The 22166-nt window shown below is 45.1% G+C and overlaps 2 protein-coding genes across 4 annotated transcripts in view; both read left to right on the forward strand.

The window, feature by feature from the left end:
* The window catches only part of FBLN5 (fibulin 5), a 78882-nt gene extending 74416 nt beyond the window's left edge, over positions 1–4466 (forward strand). Inside the window, exon 11 of one of the 2 annotated variants that reach the window (XM_003902174.3) lies at positions 3497–4234. In XM_003902174.3, coding sequence (XP_003902223.1) covers positions 3497–3658 — 162 coding nt within the window. In that variant the 3' untranslated portion in view covers positions 3659–4234. Of the gene's footprint in view, positions 1–3496 lie in introns of both variants that reach the window. The other variant, XM_009212147.1, reaches the window with a different exon arrangement.
* A 1861-nt stretch (positions 4467–6327) lies between these two features.
* TC2N (tandem C2 domains, nuclear) overlaps positions 6328–22166 on the forward strand; it is an 81145-nt gene continuing 65306 nt past the window's right edge. Inside the window, exon 1 of one of the 2 annotated variants that reach the window (XM_021941476.2) lies at positions 6328–6730. The gene's annotated coding sequence lies outside the window, so the exon portion shown is untranslated. The remainder of the gene's footprint in view (positions 6731–22166) is intronic. The other variant, XM_003902171.5, reaches the window with a different exon arrangement.

Here is a 22166-nt window from a genome sequence, read left to right on the forward strand (position 1 = left end):
GGAGAGGGGGAAAACAACCTAGCAAACAACACAAAGTGGTGATTCTCAAGTCAAGACCCACGGGATGGTGAGTAAATGGAGAGGTACAGAGACCTTATCAGAGAGTGTAGTGGTTAGAAGCATGATTTTTGGAGCCATAAAGTCTAGTACCATGCAGTAGTTTTGTGGCCTTATGTAGTATCCCTAACCTACCTACAGCATAGGGTTATGAGGATTAATTAAGAGGTGTAAGAAAGGTTGTAGCCAGATGTCTGGCATCATAACCACCACCATCATCACTACCACCACCACCACCCTCCTCCTCCTCATCTTTTCACACCACCAAGGCTACTAATGCCCACGGGCTCTCGGGGGGTTATTTCATTAATGCCTTGGCTCTGCCCTAAAAGCTGAATGTGGAGGTGGCTGTCCTCAGCTCTTGTGGCAGGTACTTGAGGTCTTCCAGGTGCTTGTGGGTAGGGTGGACCCAGGGGGAGGCTGAACTCCCCAGCTTCTACAGTTACTTCCAAATGGGAGAGTCTAGGATTCCAAATGGGAGAGTCTAGGATTCTTTTGTACTCAGGAGAATTTACCAGGAGAGCCCAAAGGAACAACTTGGAAGTTTGCACTTGCCCCCTTCTCCCTTCCAGACCTTGGGCTCCGCAGATCTCCCTCCGGAGGGCTGCCCCCAGCTGGGGGTTCTCAACTCTTGGTCTTTGTTCACGCAGTGAAAGCTGGTGAGATATTTGTATACGTAAAGGCTGCCGGCACTTCCTTGTGTGGCTTTACCCTCTGAAGTCCTGGCCCAGGGCTCAGGTTTCATAAGGGCTGACAAGGAAGTCCAAGCGATCTTCTGCATGAGGAGGTGCCAATCACATGGATGCTGACGGGAACAGGAGGAACCAGTGCCAAGGGGAAATTGTGTGGCTGTCAGACTGCCAATAGCCTCACGGATAGGGGAGGTCCCAGCACCTGGCCTGCACCTGTCTGCCAGCCCCACCCTTGTCTTACCTGTGGTGGATTTTGGGGATGTTCAGAGCTTTATGGGGCGCCCTCCCTTTATGGAGACAGATGAAACATCTAGTGTAGCTGTAGACCAGCTGAGTTCCTTTATTTTGCAGAGACTGTTGCTTTCAGCTTCTGGACACAGGGTTGAGCTCTGCAGTGTATGGGAAGTGATTGTCCAGCCCATCCCTTTTCTCCCTCTCGCTGTTTCCTCTACCAGTGCCAATATCTGTCCCTTGCACTGACCGCGAGCATCTCTCATTAGGTCGGTGCTAGGAAGAAGTGAAACACACATCAGCCTTTTCTAATACCTGCTGTGCAGTGAAAAAAGCCTGGGGCTTGGGGTCAGAAAAACCCGAATGGAAGCTCTTGGCTCTGCCCAAGACTAGCTGGGTAACCCTAAGCAATTATTTAACCTCATGAGATCTCAGTTTGCTTACTCATAAAACGGGGAAGTAATGAGTCATACCTTCCATACAGCACTTAGAAAGGACAGCCAGGGCCCTCCACCTGGGTCCTGTGTTTTTAGATCAACACTTCTCAATAATTAATGTGCACACAAAGCCCTGGGGATTGTGTTAAGCTATAGATTCTGGCTCAGTAGATCTTAGCCAGGGCCTGAGATTCTTCATTTATAAGAAGCTCCCTGGCCGGGCGCGGTGGCTCAAGCCTGTAATCCCAGCACTTTGGGAGGCCGAGATGGGCAGATCACGAGGTCAGGAGATCGAGACCATCCTGGCTAACACGGTGAAACCCCGTCTCTACTAAAAAATACAAAAAACTAGCCGGGCGAGTTGGCGGGCGCCTGTAGTCCCAGCTACTTGGGAGGCTGAGGCAGGAGAATAGCATAAACCCGGGAGGCGGAGCTTGCAGTGAGCTGAGATCCGGCCACTGCACTCCAGCCTGGGTGACAGAGGGAGACTCCATCTCAAAAAATAAATAATAAAAATAAGAAGCTCCCTGGTGATGCCCATGCTGCTCGTCCAGGGACCACACTTTGGCAAGGCCTTTCAGGATTTTATGAGATTTTTTTTTTTTTTTTTTTTTAGTCGGAGTCTCGCTCTGTCGTCCAGGGTAGAGTGCAGTGGTGCGATCTCTACTCACTGCAACCTCCGCCCCCCAGGTTCAAGCAATTCTTGTGCCTCAGCCTCCCGAGTAGCTGGGATTACAGGCACCTGCCAACACGCCCCACTAATTTTTCTGTTTTTAGTAGAGATGGGGTTTCACCATATTGGCCAGGCTGGTCTCGAACTCCTGGCCTCAAGTGATCCGTCCACCTCTGCCTCCCAAATGCTGGGATTACAGTTGTGAGCCATGATGCCCAGCCATTTTATGAGGACTAAATAAGCAGATGTACATAAACATGGTTAGAAGAGTGCCTCACACATGATGAGTGCTCAACTGATGTCATTCCTCTCTGCCTTCCTCCTTGAAAGTTTTAGAAAAAGACTCAGTGGAGGAGAGAGTTCACGTGAAATTATTAGGACCACAGTGATCAGGTTGCAGAATGGTGAAGCTAGAGGTGACTCTAGGGTGTCTAGAGGGCAACTCTTAAATTCCACCTTGCCCAGGCATCACCTAAAAATATACTGACCTAGAAAATCTTGGAATGGGCCCCTGGAATTGTTAGTTTTAAAAAAAAGTTCCAGTAGCTTTTGATGCCTTTTTTTTTTTTTTTTTTAATTACTGATCTGGTCTAAACCCTCATTTTATTTTTTCTCAAACACGTTTTTTAAAACTTTTATTCTGCTTTCAAGGGTACATGTGCATGGTGGTCCTCTAGGTAAACGACTGTGTTGTAGGAGTTTGGTATACGTATTATGTCATCATCCAGGTAATAAGCACAGTACCCAGTGGGTAGTTTTTCGATCCCCTCCCTCCTCCTGCCTCCCACCCTGAAGCAGACCATGGTGCCTGTTGTTCCCTTCTTTGTGTCCTTGTGTACTCAATGCCAAACCCTCATTTTAGAAATAAGCCCCAGAGAGGTGAAGTGACAGCCCTAAACCATGTAGAAGGTTCAATCAATGATTCGTTCATCATTCAATATATATTTTCTGAACACCTTCTGTGTTCAAGGCACCATGCTGGGTTCTAGGGGGACTCAGTGGTGAAAAGCCTGACCCCAGTACCTGTTCTTACAGAACTCATAGCCTAGTGGGGGCCCAGATATCAGACGTGGATCAGGTAGACAGTGTGGACAATCATGCGTAGTCATAAATGCTTTCCATCCTGTATAAAGTAGAGGCTGCAGCGGCAGAGGTCGCAGGGGACCTGACTTAGATTGGGGAATCAGAGAAGGCTCCTCTTAGGAAGTGACCTTTCAGATGAGACCTGAAGGATTAGCAGAAAAGAGCCAGGTGGAGAGTGGGCAAAGCCAGGGAAAGAGCGTGGCACAGTTGAGGCACCGAGGGGGTGCCAGTTTGACTGACAGAGGCAAGGGGAGTGCCCTGGTGGGGCTGCAGGGGCACCATGCAGGCTTTTTCTCACTGGTGTCCCCTGGTTCTGTCCACAGCAAACGGGCCCCATCAGTGCCACCCTGGTGATGACACGCCCCATCAAAGGGCCCCGGGAAATCCAGCTGGACTTGGAAATGATCACTGTCAACACTGTCATTAACTTCAGAGGCAGCTCCGTGATCCGACTGCGGATATATGTGTCGCAGTACCCATTCTGAGCCTCAGGCTGGAGCCTCCGACGCTGGCTCTCATCGGCACCAAGGGACAGGAGAAGAGGAAATAACAGAGAGAATGAGAGCGACACAGACGTTATGCGTTTCCTGCTGAACATTTCCCTGAAGAGTCAGCCCCGACATCCTGACTCTCACCTGTACTATTGCAGACCTGTCACCCTGAAGGACATGCCACCCCCAGTTCCTATGATGCAGTTATCAAAAAGTATTATCATTGCTCCCCTGATGTAAGATTGTTGGTGAATTTTCAAGGCCTTCAGTTTATTTCCATGTTTCTCAAAGAAAATAGATTAGGTTTGCGGGGGTCTGAGTCTGTGTTCAAAGACTGTGAACAGCTTGCTGTCACCTCTTCACCTCTTTCACTCCTTCTCTCACTGTGTTACTGCTTTGCAAAGACCCGGGAGCTGTTGGGGAACGCTGGGAGTAGCTAGTTTGCTTTTTGCCTACACTGAGAAGGCTATGTAAACAAACCACAGCAGGATCGAAGGGTTTGAGAATGTATTTCAAAACCATGTCTGGTATTTTCAGCCATAAAAGAAGTTTGAGTTGTCCTTAAATTTGTATAATGGTTTCATCCTGTCTTGTTCATTTTGAGTATTTTTAAAAAATATGTTGTAGAATTCCTTCAAAAGGCCTTCAGACACATGCTATGTTCTGTCTTCCCAAACTCAGTCTCCTCTCCATTTTAGCCCAATGTTTTCTTTGAGGACCCCTTAATCTTGCTTTCTTTAGAATTTTTACCCAATTGGATTGGAAGGCAGAGGTCTCCAAACTGATTAAATATTTGAAGAGAGCTTGTGTTTGGTTCATTTTGACATCATAGATGATTCAGCATTTGGGGTTCTAGTTCTGTTTAAACCTGTTTATCATGTGCTTAGAAAGCTCTCCAGGGAGCTGGGGCATTATCTGTCACTCTGGCAAGTTGATGGAGGGGGGCGGTGGGGCAGATAAATGGGGGTGGTGGGGAAGTTAGGGGGAGGCATCATCCCTGAGTCCTGTTTCATCTGGTTAGAAAACAACCAACAATTCTTCTCTTATGCAGATTATTTCCAATGCTCCTGCAGAACAGGAATGTATTCAAGTTACTTTGAACCAGTGACCCTCAATCCTGGCTGCATAGAAGGATAACCAGTAGAACTTTGGAGAAAAGACTGATTCCCTGGGACATGCCCCCAGACACTCTGATGTCACTGGGCTTAGGTAGGGCCCGGCCATCACGATTTTTGAAAACTTGACTACATAGCCAAGAGTCGAGAATGTATTGTTATAAATCGTAGAAAGAGAGGTGGACAGATGGGGCTGGAGACTTAGCTGCCTTACCTTCAATGTCTTTTCTGCTCATTGTAGGATTCATTATTCTTTTCCTGGTCAGGGCCTCTGGATATCCTTCAAATCTTAGAACCCTGGGCAGGGGCCAACCGACAGTCAACATTGCAAATCACAGGAGGACAGGTTGGGATGGCTGTCTTTATGTCCCACCCCAGGAATCACGCCAAGGCTTCAGGAAAAAAGTGCACTCCCTGATAGCCAAGGTGGAGTCTACGGATCCATCTGAGGGTGCTCCCGTCCTACCTGTTGGTGAGATATTCGTTAAGGACCCACACGGTGCCTACCAGGAGTTGTGCCCTGGACCCCTAGTCTTAGTAGGCATTCCACAGATCCTTATGATATGGACAGGAGACAGAGAAATACTGGGTAGAAGAGGGTGGTTCCCTGGCAAAGGCTCCACCCTCAAGCCTGAATACCCGGGCCCTAAATGAGGACAGGTATTCCTGTTTTCATCCCTAAAAAGTTGCCTTTTGGCCTGCCACATCCCCTATCCTGTACCCATATAAATCCTGAACCCCAGGCTCCAGGCTCCAGAAGCAGATGGGGAGACAAGAAGATGAGCAGACATGAATGGCAGAACAGCACGGCAAAGAAGGAGAGAAGAGAAGAGAAGGAACATTGGGAGGAATTCGGCTGGAGATTATCTGAAAATTGGCCGCTGAATGGCCAAACTCCAGGGGAAGATCATCTTTCCACTCTATCCCCTGTCCAGCTCCCCATCCATCCTACTTAGAGCCACCTCCACCACTCAATAAAATGCCTGCATTCATCCTGCAAATCCATGTGTGACCTGATTCTTCCAGGATGCTGGACAAGAGCTCGGGATATAGGAAGCTGTCATACTGGCCCTCTGACCTTGCAAAAAGGGAGAGGGTCCACTAAGCTGGTTAATGCTTAAGCTGCCACAGCTGGCAAGGCTGAAAGAATGCACTGTAACACGTGCCTACTTGGGCTTTGGAAGTCACAGACGCCCACCCCTAGATGCTGTCTTGGGACTGGGGCCCAAAAGTGCTCACCCTGGTTCCTGCACCTGCCTGTCTGCGTGCTCCCCTTCCCATAAGGGGTTTTAGCTTGGGGCAGATGAACAGAGAGCCACACCCCTGTTGCACATACTGTGAGGGGGCCAGGGAACTCTCCTGTTCCACTTAGTAGTATCTTAGGCCTTCAGTGGAAGGAAACAGCATGTTCCACTCCCTGTAGCATCCAAGAAGCTGCAAGTCCTCCCTCCTCACCCCTAGAACATTTCTCACACCCACACCACACACCTCACTTTGCTGTTGGCTGTGGTTATGTTTTTCTCTAACTAAGCATATCTAAACCATCCCTAGTTGTGGTTCTTCAGTCAGGGTCAAGTGGTGTTAGTAATCACATCAGCAACAAATGGCTCAGGATGCTCTGGTTTCAAAGCTCAGAAAACAGAGGGTGATTCCCTCGGGACTCACTCAGCTCAGCTCTCCGAAGAGCAAAGGCTAGAAGGCAGCAGTGAGCCTGGGTCCTGGCTGTGTCAGGAGACTCAGGTGCTGGGAAGACGTGTGGAAACAGAAACGCTGAAGGTTTGTGTGAGCTTTGCACCGAGCACCTCTGAACCACTGCCTCTGGGCTCAACAGAACACGGGTACGTTTCCATGAACTTCTCAAAAAGAAGGCTGGGAAGCTTTCTGTCTTGATGATTTGAGGACCCACTGGTTTCAGAGGTGCCACATTTGGAACCAGATCCGAGTCTCTAAGGTTTGTGTTTTATTTGTTCGTGTCAAAATGTGGCTTCCTGCTTCTAAGAAAAGAAGCACAGAGAGGCTCATAAAAGCAGCCTCCAAGGGCTTCTTGGACCTCAGATTGCTCTTTCAAAACATGGTCTGATGAGTTCAGTGTAAATGCATCAGAGGCATGTGGGATCCATTTACCTTAAAATACACTTGGGCCTAAAAATTAAGAGAAAAACAGTCCAGGGCAAAGTGTACACTGCAAAGTCAAACTCCAAACATTTGGGAAACAGTTGTAGGGGCTGCTGGAACCCCAAATGCTACTTGCTTCACCTACCTTGGGAATCATCAAATGTTATTTTTTGCACAAGATTGGGGATGAGTCTGCTCTCTGATCCCAGTGCTATGCTCTGCTGTGCAGTTCCAAAGGGGCGGCTGTTTCCTGGACCCTGAGATCTCCAGGCTCCCCGTGTCTCCTCCTTGTCAGCTTTGCCCTATCCAGGAGCTGGGCTGAGAGCTTGTCAAGCGACCCCTGCTTTGTACCACTCCATCAGGTCCTGAAGAATGAAAGGTACCAAGGTGGAAGGGGCACAGATTAAGAGCAGGGACATCTGCAAAAGCTCTCGTGTTACCACCTCATCTTCCAACTTTCATATGGGTGAAAACGTTAATTCAGTTGCTTCTAATTCTGAAGTTTTGTGATTCCTTGAAATGTACTTTGGGGATGACAGCCAGCATTTCCATTTCACTGCAATTTCAGAGTTTTGCAGTGGTTTGCCAATCATAACACTTTCTAATTGGCACAAAATCCACCTACCTGTTGCCTCTCAGCCTTGCGTAACATACTTAGACACTCTTAGGTAAATCTTGGCCCTTGGGGTGTTATTTGCCCAGATGGTAAAAACATTTAAGTAGGTCTGATTATTTCATTTTCAGTGGTTTCAACGCATTTTTGTGGCCTGGGTGTTTACCGTAATGTGCCTAAGTTGTTCATTCTGAGCCAACGGGTTCACCCACAGAGAGAAGACTTGATGAAGGAGCTCTTCTCCACTACCCTCTTGCCAGATGAAATCCTGTTTGTAAAAGGTCTTTGTCTTGAGAGGATCACATACTTTGGTTGAGAATCCACTTTGGTTAAGCCGGTTGCTGGATTCAGAGACATGAACAGGATAGACAGTCCACTGATAACTTTATAATAACACCTTTAATAACTTTTAAATAACTTTAAATAACTTTTTAATAACTTTAATTTAAAAGTTAATTTAAAACTTTAATAACTTTTTAATAATACTTTTATCCAAGGATTTATGCAGCATACAAGACAAAACTGGAATATAATGTGGTAGGTGCAGTAGCAGGGTCAACAAAACTTATTTTAGTTAGATTTTAAAAATTATTAAGATATCTATTTTATATAAGAAAAATTCTTAGGAACATTTATAGACATGTGTTTGAAATTTAGAATAAGTTGTTTCTGCTTAGAATTATTAAATACTTTGAAACACTAATAAATGCTAGATAAACTTTTTCTTTTTGATACAATTTGTGTTTACTTTAAATGCAATATTTTCTTATCTGAAAAAAAAGTGAGCACTTAGCAAATCTCTTCATTATTTTGGAATTGGCCAATGCTCATAAACTACAAACAAATACACAGATTGTTCCTTGTGCTGATATTTTTGTTTTCAAATTTCTTAGTCCTGTTACTTAACAAATGACTGATATCTTTGTTGGAATCCCTGAACATAGCTAAAAGATGTTTTTTTTTGTTTGTTTTTTAATAACCAAGAGGCTCCAAGACAAAGGAGTGCACAGAGGCAAAATTTATTACTTTGGTAGCTTTTGCTGGCATGAAAGCCTCAAGTTAGAATGTTTGACTTACTAATGGTTCTTAATAATGAGTCTTAGCCAGCAGCCATCAGAGAAATAAATCATTAAAGTGAAAAAATAGGTGTCAATACAGGAATGATCTACTGAATTGCCATTATTGGTGTTCTTTCAGAGGGGAACTGCATGTTGACAGGCAGTGACTTTTCAGGAATTTGGAATATTCTTGAGCAATAATGTAAAGATGAAGGCAGGGGGGCCAGGCACAGGGGCTCATGCCTATAATCCCAGCACTCTGGGAGGCTGAAGTGGGCAGATTACTTGAGGCCAGGAGTTCGAGACCAGCCTGGCCGATATGGTGAAACCCGTCTCTACTAAAAGTATAAAATTAGGTGGGAGTGGTGGCACACACCTATAATCCCAGCTACTCAGAGACTGAGGCAGGAGAATTGCTTGAACCCAGGAGGCAGAGGTTGCAGTGAGCCGAGATTGCACCACTGCATTTCAGCCTGGGTGACAGAGTGAGACTCTGTCTCAAAAAAAAAAAAAAAGATGAAGGCAGGGTAAATTGTACACACATGCAAATACCAGTGTCATTATGATACCTACTTATTAGGATTTGAGAAATTAATTAATATTGATTTAAGGCCACAGAGTCATTGGATCACTTGATTCTGTTTAAAAGAAGTTTTCGTTTGGAGAGGATTGTTTTGGTTTCAACCTGTTCCTTTTTTCTAAGTCTTCCTTTCCAATCTTCTACTCAGAATGAATTTAACATTGCAAAACTGGCTTGTATCACAATAGCTACTATGCTTTAAAATAGGGTAGGTGCTTTGGGATCTTTGGAGTTTTAATGTACGAACCATTCATAATTTATCCCTCAAGCGAGTGTGGATTGTTTTATTTGTGAATGTTCTACATCCCCTCATCTGAAAACTTACCAAAAAAGGCATCACTGAGATAAAGCAGGAACCCCTTTTAGGGGCCTCCTTCCCCCACTCCCCAACAAGCATGGAAATAAAGCAAAATCTTGAGTTTCTGCAAGGGAAATTCCAGGCACCCAGCTAGCCCTGAGAAGTAAGGAGCAACTTGATAAGCAAGAAGGTAATAGTAGCTTAAAACAATAGTCAGGGAAGTTAGAGTTGTAGAAACTAAAGGTAACATCTTAACATATATCCCTGAGTTGTTTTTCAGAAACCCAGACCCCTACCAAATGGATCCCCTGGCATGCAGACCTCAGATAAGGGAGAACTGAGGACTGAATTCTGACCTCTGTTCTTTATTCTGGCTTTTTTTTTTTTTTTTTTTTTTTTTTTTTGCCAGGGTCTGGCTCTGTTGCCCAGGTTAGAGTGTAGTGGCGTAATCACAGCTCACCGCAGCCTCGACCTCCTGTCCTGTGATCCTCCCATCTCAGCCTTTCAAGTAGCTGGGACTACAGCCACGTGCCACCATGTCTGGCTAATTGTTTACTTTTTTTTTTTTGGTAGAGATGGGGTCTGGGGTCTCACTTTTTTGCCCAGGCTGATCTTGAGCTTCTGGCATCAAGTGATCCTTTCACCTTGGCCTCCCAAACTGCTAGGATTACAGCTGTGATCCACCATGCCTGGCCTCCATTCTTTGTTCTAAACTTTTTCCTGAAGGACCTAGAAGAAGTCACACCCACGGGCCAGACCCCACACTCTTTTCTGCCGAACTCAAGTCTTTTGACAAAGCTTCCCTTCTTTGCAAATAAAATCTTTGAATCCACCTAGGACCTTGTAAGCCCCCAGCTCCAAGCTATCTCACCTTTTTAGGCCAAACCGGTATATAACCTCCATGTATCAATTTACAATTTTGCTTGTAATTTCGCTTTCCTGAAGTTTACCCTTGCCTTTAGAAACCCCTGCTTGTAAGCCATTGGGAAGATCAGGTCTTAGGCGTGAGCTGCTCAATTCTCCTTGCTTGGTGTCTCGTAAATCAATCCCCTTCCTTCTTCCACTAGAAAACCTTGATGTGAACGTTTGGCCTTACTGCGCTGGGCAAGCCGACTCCAGTTTGGTTTGGTAATATCATCGAAACCAAGCTATGATATTTGTAGATACCTTAGATCTTTATGGTGATGCTGTAACCTCGTAGTTTCGTTTTGTCTTATTTTGTTTTGTTCTAGTTCCACTTTTAAAAAGATCTCATGGAGGTTTCTGCCCCAAGGCTGGCATTTCCACACAGCCAGTCTTTCTAAGCCAGTCTCTCCATACCAGTCTTTCTAAGAAGCAGCCCTATGGGCCAGTAACAGTTACATTTTTGTTGAGCAAAGGCATTTTTAAAATCATCATCTACATCTCTCAGTAAAACCATAGTTAGTCAGGGAGATCTTTTCAACTCAGAAGTCATACAGAGAGGTAGACTCCTTTGCTTCTGGCCTTTTTTCTTTTTTTTTTTTTCTTTTGGTCTGTTGGAACTTTGGAATGTGTTATCTTTTTAGGGATTTCAATGCGATTAAAAAAAGAATCCGGGACATCATTTTTCACCATAAAAGCTGGGACTTTTCATCAGTAGGTGGTGAAGAGTTCCCAGGTGTACTCCAAGAAGTTTTGGAACAATAAGGCACACCAAAAAGAAGCAGGCTGCCTCATTTGGCGTGACTGCAGGGATGGGGCAGGCCGCAGGGAGGAGAGGAAGTGGCTCCTTCCAGCAAATGCTGAGCCAAGGCGCCCTGTGCTGCTCACACTTGATCTGCAGCGGCAGGAGGCTTCCATCCTGGGAAATCGCCTCAAGGCTGCTCTTGATCTTAATTTTCACCAGATTTCCCTCAGCTCCACTCCACTCCTTTGCCGGTTCAACAAAGACCAACAAACCTGTTGATGGCTGAGGTGAAAACTAAGAGGAGGTGGAGATGTGGCTGATTCTCTTTCTCTTTCTCTTCCTCCCCGGGTCAAACTCTGAATCCATGCTTTCCTTTTTTTTTTTTTTTTTTGAGACAGAGTCTTACTCTGTCACCCAGGCTGGAATGCAGTGGTGTGATCTCAGCTCAGTGCAACCTCCATCTCCTAGGTTTAAGCAATCCTAACACCTCAGCCTCCCAAGTAGGTGGGAACACAGGTGCCTGCCTGGCTGTTTTTTTTGTATTTTTGGTAAAGATGGGGTTTTGCCATGTTGCCCAGGCTGGTCTCAATCTCCTGAGCTCAAGTGATCTGCCCACCTCAGCCTCCCAGAGTGCTGGGATTACAGGTGTGAGCCTATAATTTAAGACCAATTGTTTAAAATTAGTTAAAATTACAAAATTGAGTTGCTGAGTCAGATGCAATGCATATATATATGCATTCCCAAGTAGCTGGGATTACAGACACCCACCACCAGGCCTGGCTAATTTTTGTATTTTTAGTAAAAACAGGGTTTCACCACGTTGGCCAGGCTGGTCTTGAACTCCTGACCTCAAGTGATCCACCTGCCGTGGCCTCCCAAAGTGCTGGGATTACAGGCATCAGCCATCATGTCCAGCTCCTGTTTACTTCTGCATAAGAGCTGGTGACGCCTTTGCTTCCCTCCACTTCCTCCTCTTGTTTCTTCCCCTGCTTCTCTTCTCTCTCTTCTTTCTTTCTCTGCACTGGCCCACCTTCCCCTTCACCTGTTCTCCATCCCAAAGTTGCAAGGTGGTAGTCAGGGTTAGGTCCTGTCCAATGAAAGCAAAGCTGGGTCCAAGGGACAAAGTACAAAGCTTTTTATGCATTATTACTTCTTCTCCCTTAAATTCCTCTTTTCTTCTCTCCTAAGCACACAGAAGCAGTCTCTAGAACATCTCTTCCTGAGCAAAGTCACAGCTTTTTGTTGTTGTTACTTGCCCTCTTCCTGTTCCTGCTTTAAAAAAGAAAGTATCTGTATCCAGTTATGTGAACATGGTACTTTCTTGTGGCTGTTCTTCCGAAGACTCATTCTCTGGGTTCTTTTTGATTTCCAGTCTCTCCATCCTAGAATCCATTTCCTTCATTCCAATACCCCTTGTCAGAGATCCAGGCTACCCCCACTCATTCCCAAACATGGACTTCTAGACATCTTTCCAGCACTCCCTTTGTCCCACTCCATTATGGTATCCAGTGGCTTGATATGATACTTCTGTTCTTCATGTAATCTAGAGCAGAGAGGCTGGGAAAAACTGAAGTCTCTTTAAACACAAGACAGTGCACAGTCTCCAGAGACCACAGTCTCTTTGCCAGTCACAAAGAACCCCTAACTGCTTTGTAAAATGTAGTCCATCCCTCTTCACAGATTCACAGATTACAGAGTTATTCATCCAAATAATTTCCACATACTACATAAAGGGTTTCACGGACAGTAGCCTTGATTCAGATCAACCTGTATCTCTGCAACCCTCACTACAGACCACTTTTTCACAGTGGAGTTGCTATTTGGCTATGGCTTAAAGGATGACCCAGAATTCCTCAAGCATAGAGAGAGGGGAAGGGCACTAAGAAGACAAGTGTCGTTGGAACAGAGGATACAAGGATGTGTGTATGGCAGGAAGGGATTAAAGTTGAGGCTAGATTATTCAGAACACTATTCTAGCTGAGTTTGGACTTCATACTGTGCAGGTCAGCATTTCACAGAAGACTAGCCCATGAAGATGCTAATCAACGCTCCAAGATTAAGGAGCTCACTTGTTTAATAAGTTGGGGAATTTGAATGCTGAATCCCCTTTTCAAACAGTCACAGTTGATTTTAGAAAATTGAAGCCTCTGAGAGGTCCTGCAATGAAAAGGAAACCTGCTTAATTTCATATAAAGGTTAATCCAACTTTTTTTTTTTTCAAGGAAATGATTTCCCCCCTTCCCCAGCCCCCCTACTCCCCATAACAACTATTAACATCTCCAGGAACAATTTTCCTTGGAGTCTGGAATTGCTGCTGTCTGCTATGGGAAGCTGTGGTGAGGTTTTAATTTTGTTTTCATTTTTAATTAGGGAAAACACATCATCTTGTTTTCCACTTTGGAAATGGTGTATGGAGGGAGGGGAGATGAGAGTTAAGAAAAATAATTGCAGTTGTTCACATAAGAAACATTATTCCTAAAGTGATCTTTCTAAAGAGTAAGGTTGACTAGGTCCTTACTTAGAACCCTACTGACATTCCGTCTGCCCACAGGCCCACAGACTAAGTTTCAAACTCCTGAATAAGATTGACAAAACCTTCCGTGATCTGGTTCCTGCTTGATTCTCCAGTTCCAGCTCCTACCACTTTCCCCTCCTTTAGAACACATTCTCGAAGAAACAAACACATCCCCGACAAACCAGAATGGCTGAGGTACTCCCTCCAGCTGCTCCTGTCTGAGCTCTTCTCATTGGCTGGAATGCAGTTCTTCTCTTTGCCCACTTGGCAAATGCCTATTTATCTTTCAACAGAGATCAGCCTCTCTAGGAAATTTCCAGAGCCATCCCTGACCTGTGTGGTCTGTGCAGCCCACCAAGCCCCCACCCCTGTGTAGAGGGAGTCACTCCTTTTGTATTACCAGTGCCCCTGTGGTGTAGTTTCCACCTGGGGTTCTAAAATGCAAACTCCAGCATGATACTATTTGTGTGTTGTTCATAACGTAGACTTACAGTCTCGCACAGTGCCTGGCCCATAGTAGGTGGTCAGTGTCAGTAGGTTGAGCAGAATGCGATGATGGGAAAATGCAGAGAAGGGGAAAGCTTCAAGAGAAATGGAATAGGTGGAATCAATAGGTCTTGGTGATTGATTGGGTATGGAGGTTTAGGGAGCCAAAGGACACCCTGAGTGGGCTAAAGACATCAGGAGGAGGAGTTTTGGTAGAAGGGAAAGGTGAATGTCATTTTAAACTTGCTTCTTTTTAAAAAATTTTTATGTTTTGTTAAGGTAATACTTACATACAGTTAAATGGATAGATCTTAACTACACAGTTTGACAAATGAAACATGCTGAATTGAAGATAGCCACATTTGGGTGAAGGTATTGTGAAGATGGCCAGCAGTATGTATCAAAGCACAGAGTCTGGTGCTACAGACTGAGCTCTGGGGTCCTTGTGGGAAGTGACACTGGGTGCAGATGAGGCGACCCCCTGCGGTGAGAAGCTCCAAATATCCCAGTACCCCGAGGTGGCTCCAGATACTGGGATATTTGGATCTCTCTCACTAATCACTAGGATGTTTTCATCTTCCTTTGGCTGTTTTCTGCTTTTGTTTTGGCTGGGCTGGGCTTCCCTCTTGTTGTTTGGGCTGTTAAAGGATTAGAAACTATGCTGGAGAGTGCAAGGGACACGGAATGGGATGGCCACAGTTAATTGGGAACATGTGTAGAGGACCCACACTTTGATCTGCATGACCACGCTTATGAAAGCAGTTTCTTCATCCACTCACAGGGAGTCAGTCCATCACTTCCTGAGTGAGTGACAAAGTTCCTATCCCTGGTGACTGGGGCCACCACACACAACAGATGAGGAAAGAATTCTAAGATAAACAAAAATGACTCATAGCATAATATGAAAACTGAAACATGCATTAACCAAGCTATCTCTGCATCCTGAAGCAGCAGAGTCTTTTGCTAAAGAACTCATTAGGCAAATAAGTGTTCTCAGTTGGAGGTTAGCATTCATTTGGCTCAAAGCATACTGCATTTAATTAAAATGTACAGGAAAAATTCTCCTGGCCAGAGGAGTTATGGTGATGTGAAGGAAGATCTCTGTCTGAAGTCTAGACATCTTTGGTTCTTTGTCCAATTCTCTCTGCTATGTGACCTAGGGCAAGTCATCTGGCCTCTCTGAGCCTCAGATCCTTCTTTGGTAACCTGCAGAAGATGTCGATGTCAGCCGGACGTGGTGGCTCACGTCTGTAATCCCAGCACTTTGGGAGGCCGAAGCAGGCAGATCATGAGGTCAGGAGATCAAGACCATCCTAGCTAACACAGTGAAACCCCGTCTCTACTAAAAATACAAAAAATTAGCCGGGCGTGTTGGCGGGCGCCTGTGGTCCCAGCTACTGGGGAGGCTGAGGCAGGAGAATGGCGTGAACCCGGGAGGCGGAGCTTGCAGTGAGCCAAAATCGCACCGCTGCACTCCTGCCTGGGCAACAGAGCAAGACTCCGTCTCAAAAAAAAAAAAAAAAAAAAGAAAGAAAAGATGTCGATGTCAACCCTGAATCCTGTATTTACTCAACTTCTCAACAAATATTCTTGGTTGGGAGTGGTGGCTCATGCCAGTAATCTCAGCACTTTGGGAGGCTGAGGCTGGTGGATTGCTTGAGGCCAGAGGTTTGAGACCAGCCTAGGAAATACGGTGAAACCCCATCTTTACCAAAAAAAAGAAAAAAAAAGAAAAAGAAAGAGAAGCAGAAGAAGCAGAAGGAGGAGAAGGAGGAGGAGGAGGAGGAGGAAGAGGAAGAGGAGGAAAGAATCAGCCAAGCATAATGGTTCGTGCCTGTGGTCCCAGCTACTCAAGAGGTTGAAGTGGGAGGATCACTTAAGCCCAAGAAGTTGAGGCTGCAGTGAGCCATGATGGTACCAATGCATTCCAGCCTGGGCAACAGAGCAATACCCTATCTCAAAAAACAAACAAACAACAACAACAAAAACCCAAATATTCTTCAAGCTTCCACTCTGTTCTGGGCACTGAGCTGGTTAAATATCCCTGCATGAACAATTTCTTGCTCTGGTCCCTGCCCAAACAGCTGTTACTCCCAACTCAAAAGCATGGCTCTGTTCTTTACGCAAACTTGGAAAAGTGGGCTGGGTACCACTCTGGTTCTTTATAGGAATTTTGTTGTGGTTCAGGTGACTGGACATCATAGTGCCAATCTGTTGCCAATAGTGGAAGGAATGCTGGGATTGGAGTTGAATAGACCTGGATTTGGGTCTCAACCCTGCCACTTACTAGTTTGTGACCTGGACTAATTTACTGAGGTTCTTTGAGCCTCACTTTTCTCATCTGTTAAATGGGATAATAATACCTCCTCTAGTTGTTTTGAGAAATAAGGTGATGTGTGTGGAGGTGCTTGGTGTCTTTCTTCCCTGTTATCTGAGCAAGCAGCTGGTACCCCTACATCTTTCTTCACTTCAAACTTACAAGCCATTCACCCAAGCCACGACTCGGTTTATAAATGGTTCCTGGAACTTGGGGGACAAAAGTGGCCCCACTTCAGCATTCCCTCAGTGCTTTCCTCTCATTGCATTTCAGAGAGATTTGAAATCAGACCCATTTCCTGGCCACTTTCTACAAACTGGGAAGGGAGTCTCTAGCAACATTTTCCCTCTGGAAATGCACTATGGGTGTACCAGGGAGGTAATTTTAATTATATTTTGTTGAGAATGCTTCCAGAAAAGTATAGAATATAGTCCACAACAACTGAAAGGATCTAGAAATTCCGTCATGAGGGACAAATGCCTTTACAATGAGGACTCTGAGGCTGGAGTTGGGGATTGACTAGCTTCAGGGAAGGCTGGGAGTGAGTGGCAGATTGGCAGATGGGTCTCTTGCTTGATCTACCTTTGGTCTAGTGCTGTTTCTCATAAACCACAAGATCTTTCCAATCCTAAGCTGTTTTAACTACTTGTATCTCAAGTGATCTAAAAACAATTGGCTTAATCCACAGGGCTCTCCTTGCCTTTTGTGTTGAAGGATATTCCCTAATTTAGACCACTTCTGTGACCTTTCAAGGTAGGGTAAACTCTGGTGGCACTAGGGACAGCAAAAACCACAAAGAGGCCAGGATATGTGGCCACTCAAATGAGAGTTTAGATAGAATAAGCACCATTGGAAAAGGATGGAGAGACTCCAGAGGCCTTGGTGGAAGAGGGACTGCTGCCTCTTCAGTCTAAAGACCTGTGGTGCAGAGAGGGTTCCCACATGGCACTCTGGGCTTTGACATTAATTAGGGTCATGAACAAACAGCCACAATATAGACAGCTCTGGGGACAGGGGAGGCAATTGTTAGTGACACCACATGAGGCCTCCTAGGCACAGCTCTCTCTCCTCCCTATCTTCCTTTTTCCTTCCCTAAACTTACTTTTTTTTTCTTTTTTTTTTTGAGACAAGGTCTCACTTTGTCACACAGGCTGGAGTGCAATGGCGCGATCTCAGCTCATTGTAACTACTTCCGCCTCCTGGGTTCAAGCAATTCTCATGCCTTGGCCTCCCAAGTAGCTGGGACTACAGGTGTGCACCACCATGCCCAGCTAATTTCTGTATGTTTTAGTAAAGACAGCGTTTCACCATGTTGGCCAGGCTGGTCTCAAACTCCTGATCTCAAGTGATCCACCCACTTCAGCCTCCTGAAATGATGGGATTATAGGTGTGAGCCAGCACGCCTGGCCCCTAAACATATCTTGAATACCTTTTATATGCCAGGTGCTAGAGCCTTAACCCTGACCCCAAAGAACTGGTGATTTTCCCTCCCTTGTCTCTCTTCAAAAACTTATCTGTCTTTCATGCTCATCTCTCCACCGTTTGTCCTTCCTTCTGCTTCATCTTTTTTTCTCCTCTCTCATATGTCTTTGTTTTATTTGTAACCCAGAAGTCAGCTGTGGTTTCCTGGCCTTTGAGATCTGGATGATATTGCTTTGAACTTACTCCATGCCCTGTGGAATTCCAAAGTCTTCCCACACTTCTAAAACTCCCATGGGAAGTGGAGGGGGCTTTTATTTTTGTGGTCACTTCTGACTCCAACCTCGGCACTTCCCTTGGATTCGTTTGGTTCACAGGCCATTTTACCACCGCCACAACTCCCCTCGTCCCCCACCATCCAATCGTCCCTTGCCAGTTGCCCCTGAGATAAGATTCTACTTCTTACTTGATTTCCATAAGAACAAAAATAAACAACACTGTAGTGAGTTGAATAGTGTCCTCCCGAAAATATACGTCCACATGGAATGTGACCTCATTTGGAAACAGGATCTCTGCACACGTAATTAGTCAAGTTAAGATGAGGTCATGCTGGAATAGGGTTAGCTCTACATCCAATGACTGATGTCCTTACAAAAGGACACACAAAGATACACAGAGAGGAGGGCAGCCATGCAAAGATGGAAGCAGAGTTGGAGTTTTGAGGCTATAAACCAAGGAACTTCAAGGATTTACATGACCAACAGAAGCTAGGAAGAGGCAGGGAAGGATTCTCCCCTAGAGCCTCTGGAAGGAGCATGGCCCTGCTGACTCCTTGATTTTGGACTTCTGGCCTCCAGAACTGTGAGAGAATAAACGTCTGTTGTTTTAAGTCACTTGGTCTGTGGTACATTGTACAGCAGCCCTAGAAATGAATACATTCCATTTGCATTTGGGTGTGTAGGCAAATTTCCTGAGGATTTGAGAGTGGAGGGTAGGACAGAAGGGAACCTGCTTTTCAGCTCTCCATCCCTGCTGTTCCACTGGTTCCCACTTTCCTTTCCCCGACTCAACTTGTTTCTTCATCTCCTCTTTCTACAGAGTCCCCAAACTCCAAATTCATCCTACTCTATTATGCAGAACTCCAGCTCCCAAACTCAGCTCCCAGCCCACTGTTCAGGTCAGAAACCCTTCAGATCCTCAGCTGCACAAAAATACATTGCAAGGAATAGCAGCCTCCTCTCAGAAGGGAGAGGTGAGTTTAAAAAGCTATCCCTGTCCCTTTCTGGGGAGGACTGGCTCCTTCTCTATTTCCTGTCCTTCAGTCTAGCAGAGGCAATGGGGTGGGCTGAGCCAGGCTTTGCTCTCTCTTACTTCTCAGAATGTTTAGGCTATGGATTGTGAAAGTCGAGAGGGACCTGTCAGTTACTCTAGATGGATAAGACTGTCCCCTGTGTCCGGATGCTTCCCTGAACACTTCAAGGAGATACTAAAGGAATATAAGAGGTTGTCCTTCCCTAGAGAAACACTCCAAAGACAACCCTTAGTCTTTCTTCATTAAAAAGCTTTGTTCAGTTTGTTTGGTCTTTTGCATCTTCAAATAGGAATCTCTTATGTTCTACCTCCCCCCCCCCCCCCCCCACCTCCTTCTCCTCCTCCTTCACCTTCTCCTCCTCCTCCACCTCCTCTTTCTCCTCCTCCTCCCCCTCCCCCTCCTCCTCCTCCTCATCTTATGTGTAGAACTTTTAAAAGTTCTGTCACTTATTATTTTATTTTATTTCTTATCCTCGTACATTTCTAAGATCCATGGGTAAGTATTTTTCCTTCCAGTTTCTATAGAAAATAAGGAAAATCAAGCCCAGGGTAAAGTAAGTTGCCCAAGATTATCTGTGTTTGTCACAGAACTTGCCCTAAACTCTAGGCCAGTGCCCTTCCTGCAAACCCCATGGCTTTCTTAGAGTGGTCAGAAGCTGTGCCTTTAGCCTGGAAAAACCTATTTAACTTAGATCAGCCATCTGCTGTTAGAGCTAGAGCTGAAGTTTGGTTCCACTTCAAAACCATGCTGTGTTTTAAGAACAGACTTCTAACCTAATTTTAAATTTAAGTTTATAAATCAGTTTTTAAAACTCTGTATTTTGACTCTGGATTCAGAGAAATATTCTTACTAGGTTACACCAATATTTTGAAACTCAGTACTTACTTTTTTTTTTAATTCAATAAAAGTTTGCACAAACAATGCATCCCACAGGAGAAGCTTATGCCAGATCCCAGATGTTTAACACGTTTGCTTCAGATATTAAAAGTTCATGGCCTCTTGTGCTTGTTAAACCAAAAAATGTAAGCCCATAGAAATGATTTTTAATAACTAGGAGTGCTGCAAGGTCAGGCTGAATTCTGGGCAACCACGGCACTTCAATAACTGTTTTGATCACAGATTGTGTGTGTGTGTGTGTGTGTGTGTGTGTGTGTGTGTGTGTGTAGTTAAAAAAAAAAAAAAAATCCAAGCAGAGAATTCAATGAAGGGCAGCATGAACTCTTACTTTTGACTCAATTTCACTTCAATTGATACATGCAGAAATGTTCAAAAAGTTCCTTTTCTAATTCTGACATCGACTACCTAGTTTGTAATCACTTACCTGGGTCTGCCATGCAATGAACCAACCATCTACTACTGAGTCTTGTTGTTCAGAATGCTGTTATCATAGTGAACATCTACTGGGGACTGACTGTGCCAATTATCATGCTGTGCATATGTTATATCATTTAACCCTCATACCTGGCACCTTCACTCCTACACTCTGAGTCCCAGCCACTTTCCTCTCTCACCTTGATTATAGGCAGAATCAGTTACCTGGTCCCTCTGCCTTCACTTCTGCCCCTGTCCCTTCCACTCTATTCTCAACCCAACAGTTGGAGCGATCTGTACTAAAAAAATCAGTTCATGTCATTCCTCAACTCCAAACTCTCCAATGGCTTCTCAGCCTATTTAGAGTAGCAGCAAATGTTTAATAACAGCCATGCCATCTCCTTTACCTCATGTTCCTTTTTGTTTGTTTGTTTGTTTGTTTTTTAGATGGAATCTCGCTCTGTCGCCCAGGCTGGAGTACAGATGCGTGATCTCGGCTCACTGCAAGCTCCTCCTCCTGGGTTCATGCCATTCTCCTGCCTCAGCCTCCCGAGTAGCTGGGACTACAGGTGCCCACCACCACGCCTGGCTAATTTTTTGTATTTTTAGTAGAGACGGGGTTTCACTGTGTTAGCCAGGATGGTCTCAATCTCCTGACCTCGTGATCCACCCACTCAGCCTCCCAAAGTGCTGGGATTACAGGCGTGAGCCACTGGGGCAGGCCAACTCTACCCCATGTTCTTCTGCCCTTTCTTCCTACCCTTCTCTCTCTCTTTATTTTGCTCCAGTGGCTCTGGCCCTCTCAGTTCCTCAAACATATCATGCAACTTTCTTGATATGGTATGGTTCACTGGTCAAGCAAAGATTAAAGCACACACATTATATTACATCTGTTAAGGTAGGAAAGTGGAAGATCATTTTTTTTTTTTTTTTTTTTAAATTTATTTATTATTATTATACTTTAAGTTGTAGGGTACATGTGCATAACATGCAGGTTTGTTACATATGTATACTTGTGCCATGTTAGTCTGCTGCACCCATCAACTCGTCATTTACATCAGGTATAACTCCCAATGCAATCCCTCCCCCCTCCCCCCTCCCCATGATAGGCCCCGGTGTGTGATGTTCCCCTTCCTGAGTCCAAGTGATCTCGTTGTTCAGTTCCCACCTATGAGTGAGAACATGCGGTGTTTGGTTTTCTGTTCTTGTGATAGTTTGCTAAGAATGATGGTTTCCAGCTGCATCCATGTCCCTACAAAGGACGCAAACTCATCCTTTTTTATGGCTGCATAGTATTCCATGGTGTAAACAACAAGTTTGTGATCTATTGGTGGGGGTAACAAAATTCAAAAATTCATGATAATCTATTCTTTCACAACAATCTTTGCTTTAGGAAATGTGATCAAAGACAGGTTTCCCGATTGAAAAAGTTAAGGCTAGTGAGGCAGAGCATATATATATATATATATATTTTTTTTTTTTTTTTTTTGAGATGGAGTTTCACTCTCATTGCCCAGGCTGGAGTGAAATAGCATGATCTCCGCTCACCACAACCTCCGCCTCCCGGGTTCAAGCGATTCTCCTGCTTCAACCTCCCGAGTAGCCGGGACTACAGGCATGCACCACCATGCCTGGCTGATTTTTTTTTGTATTTTTAGTAGAGACAGGGTTTCTCCAAGTTGGTCAGGCTGGTCTCGAACTCCCAACCTCGGGTG

The sequence above is a fragment of the Papio anubis genome, chromosome 7 (genome assembly GCF_008728515.1).
Source record: "Papio anubis isolate 15944 chromosome 7, Panubis1.0, whole genome shotgun sequence".
Classification (NCBI taxonomy): Eukaryota; Metazoa; Chordata; class Mammalia; order Primates; family Cercopithecidae; genus Papio; species Papio anubis.